The sequence below is a fragment of the Olea europaea genome, unplaced genomic scaffold, assembly GCF_002742605.1.
Source record: "Olea europaea var. sylvestris unplaced genomic scaffold, O_europaea_v1 scaffold2864, whole genome shotgun sequence".
NCBI lineage: Eukaryota > Viridiplantae > Streptophyta > Magnoliopsida > Lamiales > Oleaceae > Olea > Olea europaea.
The window spans coordinates 65,992-78,621 of NW_019247168.1; the positions used below are offsets into that span (position 1 = coordinate 65,992).

The window sequence follows — 12,630 nt, forward strand, 5'->3', positions numbered from 1 at the left end:
AAATATTTGTGTGATGCTTGAGGACGGATTCTAACCCAGATACTACATGTTTTTATGTAAATTATCTTTCCTGTGAAAATCGCTGAAAATGGGAACAAACCTTCAAGGACTTCAATTACATTATTTTAATTTTTATCATTTTAGCAAAAGTTATTGAATAATGTCATCTAAAAATTAAAGCGTTGAGAACGAGACATTTTAGTTATTTTAATTTTATCTTTAATATATTTTACAATTTTTTTCCTTACCAAAGACATAGTACATGCAAAAGTTTCATAATTGAATAAAAATAATATTTGTTTTTATTTCTTTTATTTAAAAACTTAAATTACAAAATATGAGATATAATTAGTTCTTTATTTAGGAAAAGAAATCCCCTATTATTTAAAAACTACAAAAGTGGTATTTTAACTCTGTTTGGGAGCATATTGCTCCCTCCTTAAACTTTGAATTGAAAAATGATTTGTTTTTCTGTTAATATGTACAAGATTTAACAGAGTACTTCTGACAGAAGATAAATAAGACCTTGCAGCCCTTGCTTTCAAGGTAAAATTTCAAGTCAACTAAAGATGAAACGAATAAACAACATATAAAAATTTTGATTTATCCCTCTAAACAAGGTTGACCTTCAAGATAGAATCCCGAGTACGTAACAAGAATTGTAGCAAGGAATTATGCTAAAACGATATTAGCAATGATAAAGTTGAAAGCACGACATTGCTTGTTGATTGACTCAGAAACTAAATTCTTTATATTCTCTTTTCCCTTCATAACGTGGTGATAGGTATATTTTGAATACCGTTGCACGATTTCATGAGCCAAAAAGCATCTCTTCCGCCTTTAGTTTGGATAGTAAAAATATTTATGTCAAAAGAACTCAAAGTCCTGATGTCAACCTAACGCGATCCCCCTCCGTTTTTTAAGCAAAATATAGACAAAGTTCACCGAGTACAGAAGAAAAAAAATTCACGATCCAAGTAACATACAAAACCAACCTTAGCTCAGATCAGCCATTGTGTAGACCAAGAAAGAACCCCCAGTATAACTGGATATCAAAGCCTTTCCAAGTGAGGTAGGCTGAGAAAAAGCTAGCTGCCTGTGTTCAAGAGTTATGCCCGTGCAAAAGCTCTTCCTACAATCAAGAAGAAATCGGAAGATCAAATTACATTAAACTTGCACTAACAAAGAAAAGTTAGAATTCACAGAGCTTCTGATGATGTCAAATTCAAAGGTAAAGAAAATCTCAAGACTTTTGCTTACCTTGCTGCATCAAGAAGATTAGTTGCTATGCATTTTCTCCTCTTAGAGGGAGCAACCCAAATGGCTCTAATGCCGCAAACAGCAGGTACAGCATCATCCTCACATAAAATTATTCCATCAATGCTTTCCTCTGGCTCTACAGCTGAAGAATCACTTCTTATGATTTCCCTCTTGAAACTCACACTACCAAATTGAAGGGAAACCAAACTTCTCGTTTCTTTTGCAGAGATGTTATCGTGTTTCTTGATTACTGAGCTTGAGGATATCCTGTGTGCCTTCTTTATTGATTCTGTAACCAGACATCCAGATACTCTTTGGGATGAAACAAATAGGTAAACCTGCAATCAAGGAAAAGGCATAAAATTTGACATTTGCTGCTAGCCAGAGAATTGTTTTTATTTTGTATAAAGATAGATGAAACTCAGGCAGAGTAACATGTTGAAGAATTTGTAACTCAACTAAGAGTTTGGGATCCATTCAGCAAAACTATGGAAACACTGTTAAGATTTTGTGCACGAGGCTTATATGATACTAAATAACATACTTAACTCAAGTAATGGCTTATTGAAGTTATCGAAAACTTTAGCTATATTCGTGAATGAAGTTTCAATCTTAGTCAGGGAGGATTAACTGGATTCAAAGGATGTTTCAGATGGAAATACTTTCTCGAGTTCTATAATTGGTCCTCTCCCTGGACACGGTAGCTAATATAAATGGAAGTTTATTAATACATTTTGCAACTTAGAGAATAAGAGAAAGAAATACCGTTCCCCTTGTAATTGCTTTGCAGTTAACGAAAAATATAAAACATCAATATATATATAACCAACAAAACCTTAAAACATTTGCATTGACTAATTTCTAGTAAAGAAACGTGCATATGTTAATTCGGTAGTCAAATTACTCTTAAATAGACAATGTTATTATCCTTGGATATACAAAACAAATGCAGTTAAGTAAACTACGATGTGAAGAATTAGTGTTTGATCACTTGGGGCTAACAAACATATGCAACACTGATTCAAGCATACAAAGGACATGAAAAAGTTCCTTTGCAAACTTCAAGTTATCATCATACATGTATCCCAAAAAGCTATAATCTTCCATCATCAATATATACATACAACATACTAAGCTGTTCTCCAAATAAATTTCAGATTATATGAATCCTTTTCTACCACTCTACTCGGTTCTTTGCAAATACATCTATGCATATATACTTTTACATATTCTGTCTAGACCCCATATCAATCGATTTTTGTCACAAATCTCAAAAGTTGGTATGTGAACGTATACAAGTTGCAGTAGAGAATAAAATTGCCATAAAGAGAACCTTCATCAAATACCTAATTATAGCATTTAGATTTAAGTATTCAACCACCAAGCAAATAAATCCATAAGGTGGAAGTCATATTTGATCTATATATAGCATGTAATTTATGTCTGATCATGGCAAGAATACCAATTTGGTTAAACGCGTTGCTTCACTGGACTTCAAATTTCACAAGTGTACAAGAATAAATAAGTATTTAACTGGAAAATTTTAAGTAATTAAATAAACCTCTGTTACCACATGTAATGAATTATATTTAATTACAGATAAACAATAATCTCAATCTTGTAATTTCATAATTTTCAAAATAAAGAAAGCACCTATACCCATGATGAATTTTTAAGACCCAACGTAATTACAGATAAACAATAATCTCAATCTTGTAATTTCATAATTTTCACAAATTACTTTCTAATAAAGAAAGCACCTATACCCATGATGAATTTTTTAAGACCCAATGTAATGAGAAGCAATTCTGGAAACTCCTTTACCCCTTGTTACTATCTAATATATTAATGAATTTTGTTAGTCTAATTAACGAGAGAGAGACCAGTTTACGTATTTGTAGAACTTCAACGTCACGTTCATTGAATGCAGTTAGAACTCTTACCAACAACTAAAGTTTCTTGAACTTCAATAAACCATTACTAGAATCTAGTAGGTTATTTAGGATCCATATCAAAACCAACAACAATATGAAATTGATTGACAACCTTACAGTTCTTATGAAGTATCCATCCATCACCGAGCTCCATTTCCATCATCTTGACAACATCCTGAACCTGTGTATTTACTATTTTTTGTATAAACTTCAAAAAGATTGAGAAATTGAATGATATGTTTGCTATCAAACAAAAGTAGAACATTCCGCAATAAATTACCTTATTTTGCTGAGCATGAGGATCATCTCCTTGCACCAAAATAATGCGCTCCCGTTCAAGCAAAGGCACATCAATAATCCTTTCATTGCGCCAACCCTGTAAAGATCAAGTGATGTATAACTAAACAAAGATCAAAATAAGCCAAACTATACATAGATCTTTGCCCGAATAATATCTAGACCAACTACCTTTAAAGAAATACCATGGGTATAATTCTTGTGAAATGTCTTGTGAACCCTCTCATCACCTTCATCACCAGTAGCATACTTGAACCCGCACGTTTTACATGTGTGCAGTAGAAAATTAGACTGACCCAACTCCAAATGTAATTGGGCATAGTTTCTCTTCTTGTTCAGAACCTTTCCACACTTGGGCAGTCCCAAATTTTCAATTTTTTCCTCTGAATCTTGATTGTTTGATTCTTTGCTAATAAATCCACTGTCATTCTCACTGTCACCAACGTATTTGAAAATTTCTCAAAAATCCTTAAAAATGTACTATATACTAACACAATTCATACAACATTGAAGAAAATGTCACATACAATATTCAGGATAAATGAACCCAAAATCTGAATGAGGGTCATCCCAAAATTTCTTATGAAAAAAAGTCAAAATAAAATATCCACACATAAACCTAATGACCTAAAATTGGCACAATCGGAAAAAAGAATATCACAGAAAACGAACTTTTTTTCATTCGAAGAAACAGATTTTTGAATTCAAACAATTAGGGTGAAGAATCTGGGTTATGTACCTGTCCAAGCATTGAGACCTGCGCTTGTATGTGACGGTAATTTCTGGCTCTTTTGTGAATTTTTCAGAATAATCACTAAATTTGATGGGAAACAGAGATAGGTCTGGAGCTTCTTTTTGTGTCGAAGAATTGGGTTTGAAGAAGGCACTGATCTTTGATTGCATCTTTCAATTACTATGTCTTCCTTTGAGAGATTTGGGTCGGCATCCCTCCAATTAAGGGGCGGAGCCAAGAAATTATTTCACCGTAGCTAATTTCAAAATTTTTCCTTTTTTCAATCAAACATTTTTCCAAAAAATTACTTATCAAAACTTTATTTTATGCGTACAGAATGCTTTGTCTGGACTTTTACGGGTAATTTTTAAAAAATGACTCACACATGTGGTCAATAAACAAATAAGAAACATTCGGCAGTGGAGGAAAATGGTTGCACTCCACCTTAGTTCCCCCCAAAATAGCAAGCTTAGCCTGTGTCTGGGCGCACTATTTTTCCCCTGCTTAAGTGATTTTGTGACCGTTGATGCGTCCAACGGTCACAAAATCACGAGCCGCCCGCTATTGAAAAAAGTAGTACTGACACATGTGTCTTTTGCAATTTCCCATTTTTACCCTCCCAATTAACCCCCTTTGTTGTGGTCTGCAGAATGGAAAATCAATGAAACATCACTCTAACAATTCCTCCACTCCACGACGGTGCCGACACTGCTGCTCCACTGGACACTGCTCCTGCACTGGCCGACGTTGCAAAATTTAACTACTTTCCGACCGCCGCAATATCTTCAATTTTACCTTGCCCGACCATGACAAATCATTCGGGACGCCGAACGGTAAAGTATTCCGACAACCCGGTTGCCCTACCCTACTCCGACGACAGCAGCAACCAGTTGATGTAGCCCCTGCAAACAGCTGCAACCCCGACGATGCGTTGACGACGTTCGCGGTTACGGGCCACCGATTGAAGCAACTCCACAGTCACATTCGACGGCCAACAGTCACAATCTGCGCTCCCAGTTTCTCCGACACACACACGGTCAGCTGTTCAGAAAAAACTGCTCACCCACGTCAAACAACCATGGACCCAGACACGTCCCCGGTACGGTACTCGAACTCGAACCTTTTGTTGATTTTTCTGACCACTGTACAATGGCATGGGCATTTATTCTGCAGATGGAAATTGACCGATTTTCCTCCCATTTCGCAGCAAACAAATTATGGTTCACAACCACACCCGACCTCCTCCACATCACATGGGCATCTTGTTGATAGCGAATCGGGCCGTCGGAAGCATGCACAATGGACGGACTACGAGACACAAATTTTTGTCGCCGCCTGCGAGACCGTAATCCCTGATGGGCACCCAAATGGGAAGTGCTTTACGAAATTCGGATGGAAGACATTGGTTCGCTTATTCAACACCAACTCTGGCCACAATTGGAGCAAGCAACAGCTAAAAAACCGATGGGATGCACTCCGCTTGAAACACAAGAGGTTCGAAGAATTGCTCAACAGCAGCGGCGTTGCATATGACACGTCCACAGGCCTGATCAGCGCCTCGACCGAGTGGTGGGATCGAAAGACGAAGGTACCGTTGTATACTCATCAGTACTATGTTTCAGTAATTGATATCCGAAATTGGAAAGGCTTGTGTTATTGCAGAACTGGCTGTCGTTGTAGTATAGGGAGGCATATGCTATACAGGCATGTGACAAATGTATGAAAATTCTGTTGTTTGTGTTGAATGTTTGAACTGAAGAAAGTACTACTTAGCGGGATAGGATATGTATTGAGCTTCGAGAAACTGTTGTCCATTTTTTTCATAGGAGATGCATGCCCTTGATTTTGATGTTATGTACACTGTAACCCCTGTTATAACACAAACTCCACCATGTAGGAAGTGAATTGTTATGTAGGGACACCATTTCGATTATTCCAGCCAACGATTATGAGATTTCTCTGTGATGGTTTTCTAAGAGTTGGAAGTATTACATACACAGCATCTACTATAGCCATATGCTGCACGGCTGTACCTGTCTGTTACAAGAAATTGTCTGTGTATTCAGCTCTTAAGCCAGTGAAATCTGTATAAGTTCCTTCTGTCTTTCCCCTGCAGGCGAATCTGTTTTGTATGTGAGGCATAAGAGCTGAATTGCAGCACAAGGACTGCCGCATATGTGCTGGCAGTAACTAAAATTTTTTTCTCTTGCAATAAACTAGGGCAAATTTTTTATTTCTCTACGTATGTGCTTCGGGCTGCTGTCGTTCATGTTTCAAATCGTTGTCGCACAGTTGGACCTAGCATTGTAACTGTGTGTATGTCTCGTTCACACATTCATGTGCTCGAATTGGAATGACCGACTTCGCTGTTGTATTGTGAAATTGACGCATTCTCCATGCTTTTTCCCGTTGTTTCTATTTGTTTCTCTCACACTTCATTGTGAACCTTGTCTACTTTGTATTGCTTCAGGAGAGGAAAGAATACAAAGAATACAAGGACAAGGATTGCTGCGAGTTGTACCGCTACAAGGTTTTATTCGGGGATGTGTTCGACGCCGATAAGTACGCAGTCACCCCTACCCAAGCATGCCGCACCGGATTCGCCATGTTTGAAGACAGTGCGAACGAAGACCACCGTGATGAGGTCCCGATCAATGTTGAGAGTAGCGGCTCAAGCGATGAGGGTCGTGATGCCGCACCGCGCTCGTCGGCTAGGGATGAATCCGGCCCGCACAGCGGGGACAAATGGAAGGTCGCGGGAAAGCAAGGGAAGGATAAGAGGAAGAAGTTTTCATCTCGTGACATGTCATATTCAGTGGACCGTGCGACCTCCGCCAGTGAGAAGGTTGCTGCAAAAATTGACCACTTCCTTGGAGCAGCTGTGTCCGACCCGAAGACATGCATGAGCGAGTTGCTCGCTACGGGTCGACTCCAGAAGCAAACGGATTTGTACTTTTACACATGCAAGTTCCTTTCTAACAGGGCCAATAGAGAGGTACTTGACATGCAAGACAATGCAAATGACAAGTTTGCTTGAGTGGAGTGGAGTGGAGCTACCAGGAATACAGGAAAACGCAGCCGCGGTAAGATATGGTGCGGTCCATTGCGTCCACGTCCGAGGGAAATTTGTACTTTTTATTACTGTTCTTGACTTTGACATGTACTGTTCGGTTGATGTGTGGACTTTTTAATTGTGTAATTTTCTATGTGAAACAGTCGCCTATGTTTGCCTTTTCCATTGCCAAAATTTTCTCACATGCGTGCTTACAGATTGATTCTTAAAGATTACAAGCATATGTGCCGACAAAAAAACTTTTGACTGTTTTTCATTGTTGGGTCACTCAAGTGGTGCATTACTTGCTGGACTTGTCGCATTAGTCCCATCTACACCTCAATTATTGGTTGCCATGGCCGTGGCAAAAGTTCTATAAAAGGCACAAAAATGTAGTAGATCTTTACAACTTCCAAAAGCCAGTGTCGGATATCATATTCTCATTGTGTTCTAATGGCACATACGGAATTCACCTGTGAGTTGCATCCGACCTCTGAAGCGGAGGATGAACAAGGCGACGACGCATTCATGGAAGAATTGCAAGTTGACATTATGGAGTGGTTTCGATACTGTCAAATGAATGAGGTTACTCTCAGAAACTATTATCGCGAGCAACGCACTCGCGTTTCACAATATCCATTCGCACGAAATGGTCACATGTTCATGTTGGACGCGATGAACTATAGTCCTCAACAATGCTATGCAGAGTTCCGCATGTATCCCGTCATGCTGCGCGCGTTCGCACATATGTTGCGTGACGAGTACGGGCTGCGCAGTCATCAGTACTTAGATATTTATGAACAGGTTGGTATGTTTCTCTGCATACTAGCACATGGGAAGGGGTACAGACAGGTGCAGACCTTGTTCAACCATTCATTGGAAACCGCTGGACACTACTTCAAGCTTGTGCTTCAGGCGGTCCTCGAATTCTCTCAACGAGTAATTTGACCAGATCCAAACTACAATAATTATGCCGAGCATCACGTTCCGAATCTTTACAAGCATCCCATATTTAGAGATTGCATTGGTGCGATTGACGGAACCCACGTAAGAGCCGTGCTTCCACGGGAACAACGCGTGAGTTTTATCGGACGAAAAGGAATTCCGACACACAATGTGCTAACAGCATGTGATTTCAATTTATGCTTCACATACGTGCTTGCAGGTATGATGGGGAACTCCCACGATACTCGCATCTTGGCGCGGGCTATACATAATCTCGAGGTTGAGTTTCTGCACCCTGCACCTGGCAAATATTACTTGGTTGACTCGGGATTTGCTCATCGATCAGGGTATATGGCGCCCTATAAGGGCTCAGATATATTGTACCATTTTCAGCAATTCTATGACGGCGACACTGGGCGTAGACGTAACTTTCAAAATGCCCGCGAAAAATTTAATCTCAGGCACTCGTCATGCAGAAACGTCATAGAACGTGCATTTGGCGTCTGGAAAAGTCGTTGGAAAATACTGGATCGTATGCCCAGTCATGCGTTCGACGTGCAAACACATGTTGTAATTGCAACCATGGGCATTCATAACTTTTTTCGACGGGCGGGCGTGGTGGACGAAGCATTCGTACGAGCGAAGACAGACCCCGACGTAGCAGAAGTCGAGCTACCAAGCGCATGGGACGAAGCTTCAGCGAAAATGAATGCACCGGAGTCACGACGAGATGAGTGGGATATGTTCAGAGATTATCTGGCTCAACAATAAATACGTGTTTTGTTTTTTTTTTTGGTTGAAACTAGACGCAAAAAAAATGTTACCGTGAATAAAAAAGTGTTGTTGCACTTCAAATCTGGGTGAGAAAGCTGTATTGCACTTCAAATCGGGGTGAGAAAGCTGTAATGGACAAAAAAATAATGCACTTGTTTGTGGGACCCCCCACTTTTCATTCTCTCACCATTATTTCCTCTAATAATCCGGTCAAAAGGGTGCAGTACATGTCAGTGCATGGAGAATGTGAATGTGGGCAATTGTGTAATTTTGTAAATGAAAGTATTGTATGGAGAAGCAAAAATTCTACATGTGGGCCACCTGAAAATAGAGGAGAATTGATTCTCCAAATACCAAATCGCGCCCAGACGCCCCCTTAGTATCCTTGTTCGTCCAAGCGTGAAATCCGAGAAAACGCAAGCTCAGTATCCCCTTTCTTTCGTCGAAGCTTGAAATCCGGCCCGCCATCTTCTCCATCGACCGTCGCCCGACCAGCCATCTTCTCCACCTCCAGCGTCAATTGACCAGCTATCTTGCACCCATGTCGTAGAATAAAAGAAGTGTCCAAATGCGAACGTTGCCAGAATATCCAAGACGCGACTAGTTGGTTAGTGCAGTAAGCTCAATCTTTATTACAAATACTCATGGCTCACATAGAAAAAACACCTTGAATATTATAAATCCTAAAGCTAGAAGGTAGACGAAGAAACTAATCACAAAACGAGATTGCTAAGTCTAAGTGATTTATGTTTTTCAACTTAGAAACCAAGTGTAACGTGAAGAATAATAACCAATTGAATTGCTTTTATTATGCTGAAATGTTCAAGGCCCAACCTCTTTCTTTGGCTGCAGTAATCGCTATCATTGTGTTTGTTATTTGCCCATTTTCATATGAAGGTATTATCAATGTTATCGTGTAGTATGGGTAATATGATTAAATGTTGTGATTGTTTTGCTCTGAATCTGTCATTACAGAGCAAATTTGTGTAGTGTGTTAATATATATATATAGAAATATGAATTTATTTTTTATGTGTCTATGGTAGTGTAATTGATTTATCTAAAATAACGTTACCAATTATTTCATCGCAGGTGGTCTGTTATGGAAGACGTGCATAGTAATTTTGTTGCTGACTCTGAAAATGAGAATGTTGTTCAAAATACTAATATGGTCGAAGAAAAAGGGTTAGGAGATGAGAGCTCGATTGTGCCTGAGGTGGGTATGCAATTCATAGATGAAAAAGCAATGTTTGAGTTCTATAAAAGATATGCATACGACATAGGCTTTCCAGTTCGGAAGAAGAATTCGAAAAGAGGGGAGGATGGAGTTCTAAGATATGTGACCTTTACATGTAGTCGTGAAGGTCGAAGAAGCACTAATGTTGTTGGTTCATTGAAGCCTCAACCAACAATGTAGACGGATTGTAAAGCTAGAATCTCTGCTTCTTCGGATGATAATGGAACTTGGAGGATCAACACAGTCCACCTCAAGCATAATCATACAACAAGCCCTTCAAAGTCCAGGTTTTATCGTTGCAATCGAAAATTGCCAGCACATGTGAAAAGAAAGCTTGAAGTTAATGACATGGTCGGGATTCCGCAGCATAAAAGTTTCAATTGCGCAATCGTTGAAGCTGGTGGATATGAGAATTTGCCTTGTGTGGAAAAGGATTGCCGAAATTATATTGAGCAAGTGAGACGATTACGACTCGGAGACGGTGATGCAGCCGCAATACAATCTTACTTTTCGAAAATGTAAGCACGATGTCCCGGATTTTACTTCAGTATCGATTTAGATGATGAGTCGCGATTGAAGAACGTATTTTGGGTTGATAATAGATACAGGTAGACATGTAAGGACTTCGGTGATGTTGTCACCTTTGACACCACCTACCTTACCAATTAATACGACATGCCTTTCGCTCCTTTTGTTGGAGTTAACCATCACGGTCAATCAACACTGCTGGGTTGTGGTCTGTTATCAAATGAGGACACAGATACATTTGTTTGGCTATTCAGTACATAACTTGAGTGCATGCAGGGTCAAGCCCCCCATGGAATTATTACAGACCAAGACAGGGCTATACAAAACGCGATTAAAATTGTTTTTCGGACCACCAAGCCTAGATGGTGTTTATGGCACATTTTGAAGAAATTGTCGGAGAAGTTTGGCTATCATGTTGATAAGGGAAACATATTTTCGGCTATACATAGATTGGTGTATGATTCGCAGACTGATGAAGAATTTGAAGAAGGTTGGGTATTGATGGTTGACTTATACGAGTTACATGAAAATGATTGGTTGGCTGGACTTTATAATAACAGAAGTTGTTGGGTTTCATGTTTTTTGAAAACCACTTTCTGGGCTGGTATATCCACGACTCAGCGAAGTGAAAGTATGAATGCCTTCTTAGATGGATATGTACATTCGAAGACCTCGCTTAAGCAATTTGTTAAACAATATGAACGAGCACTGAGAAGTAAGTTTGAGAAGAAGTACTATACAAATTTCAAGCCATACTCGCAAATGGTACCATGTGCAACAAATTATGAAATGGAAAAATAATTTCAGTTGGTGTACACAATTTCGAAGTTTCGAGAAGTGCAAGATGAGTTCACAGGAAAGGTATATTGCGATCTCATAGCTGCTTCAGAGGGGAGCTCAGGGATAAGGTACGAAGTTCTGGAGGACGATTTGTATAACCACCAAAGGAAGAAAAAAATGTTCTTCGTCTCTTTTCGGAGGGATAATTGTAAAATAGTTTGCAGCTACCATTTGTTTGAGTTTCGAAGGATAATATGCAGGCATACAATCGCAGTCTTAATTCGTAATGACATGAGATTAATACCCGAGAGGTATATACTACGAAGGTGGAGGAGAGATGTTAGTAGACCACACACAAGAGTGCCAGTAAACTACGATGACTTGGTTAGAACTCCGGCACAGTTGAGATACGACGAAATGTGTCAAGCTTTTTCGCAGGTGGCAGATCTCACTACAGATGATGAAGGGAGGTCACGTGCAATAATGGACTGGATAAAATGTCAATATAAAGAGCTTACGCTTAGCAAGTTGAGTAGCAAAAGTAATGTTGGGTCGCTGACTGCTTTTAACTTATCCTCTCAGTGCACGGATTCTCAGCCCATTGATTGCGATAGTGCAAGGGATCCTATATTGGTGAAGAGAAAGGGTGCACCAAAAAAGCTTCGTGCGAAAGGCCCATTGAGTCGAGGTCGAAAAAAACAAAGGTACTTTTGTTTGTTAATCTCGCCATTGAAATGGAGTCTAATTTCAAATTCTTGTGTATGTTTGATATAAATGCAGGGAAGTTCGACTTCAAGTAAGGGAAACGCATCGAGTGTGACGCATACTAACATGCCGGTGGTACCACCCCAAGTTGAAGAACCATCACAACTTAGCTATTCCGTACCGTCCACATTCTCATATTCACAAATGTTGTTGGTTAGTATTTTCAATTCTCCGTTATGATGGTTGTTTATGTTATATTTATATTATGATAATATGTACGGTAATGCCGAAAATCATATATTCATCCAAGAATACCCGCCTTCCATCTTTATGTCTCCAGTGCCGCATGATAGTAGCACTAATTCACGAGGTAAATAATTGTCGAA

At 39.3% G+C, this 12,630-nt stretch overlaps 1 protein-coding gene across 1 annotated transcript; it reads right to left on the bottom strand.

The window, feature by feature from the left end:
* Positions 1-579: 579 nt before the first annotated feature.
* LOC111384188 (protein CHROMOSOME TRANSMISSION FIDELITY 7-like) lies at positions 580-4,614 on the bottom strand. The gene is made up of 6 exons (XM_023008452.1): positions 4,231-4,614; positions 3,663-3,924; positions 3,475-3,570; positions 3,307-3,375; positions 1,261-1,598; positions 580-1,132 (listed from the first exon to the last, which is right to left on the bottom strand). Exons 1-6 carry the CDS (start codon positions 4,392-4,394, stop codon positions 997-999), a joined length of 1,065 nt encoding a protein of 354 aa, XP_022864220.1. The 5' UTR covers positions 4,395-4,614; the 3' UTR covers positions 580-996.
* Between the last annotated feature and the right edge of the window lie 8,016 nt (positions 4,615-12,630).

Excerpts from the sequence above, each read along its gene's own strand:
- LOC111384188 (XM_023008452.1), bottom strand. The coding sequence starts at position 4,394 with ATGCAATCAAAGATCAGTGCCTTCTTCAAACCCAATTCTTCGACACAA. Across the intron at positions 3,571-3,662 it reads CCCATGGTATTTCTTTAAAG|GGTTGGCGCAATGAAAGGAT; the intron begins GTAGTTGGTCTA and ends TGATCTTTACAG. Across the intron at positions 1,599-3,306 it reads TACTTCATAAGAACTGTAAG|GTTTACCTATTTGTTTCATC; the intron begins GTTGTCAATCAA and ends CCTTGATTGCAG.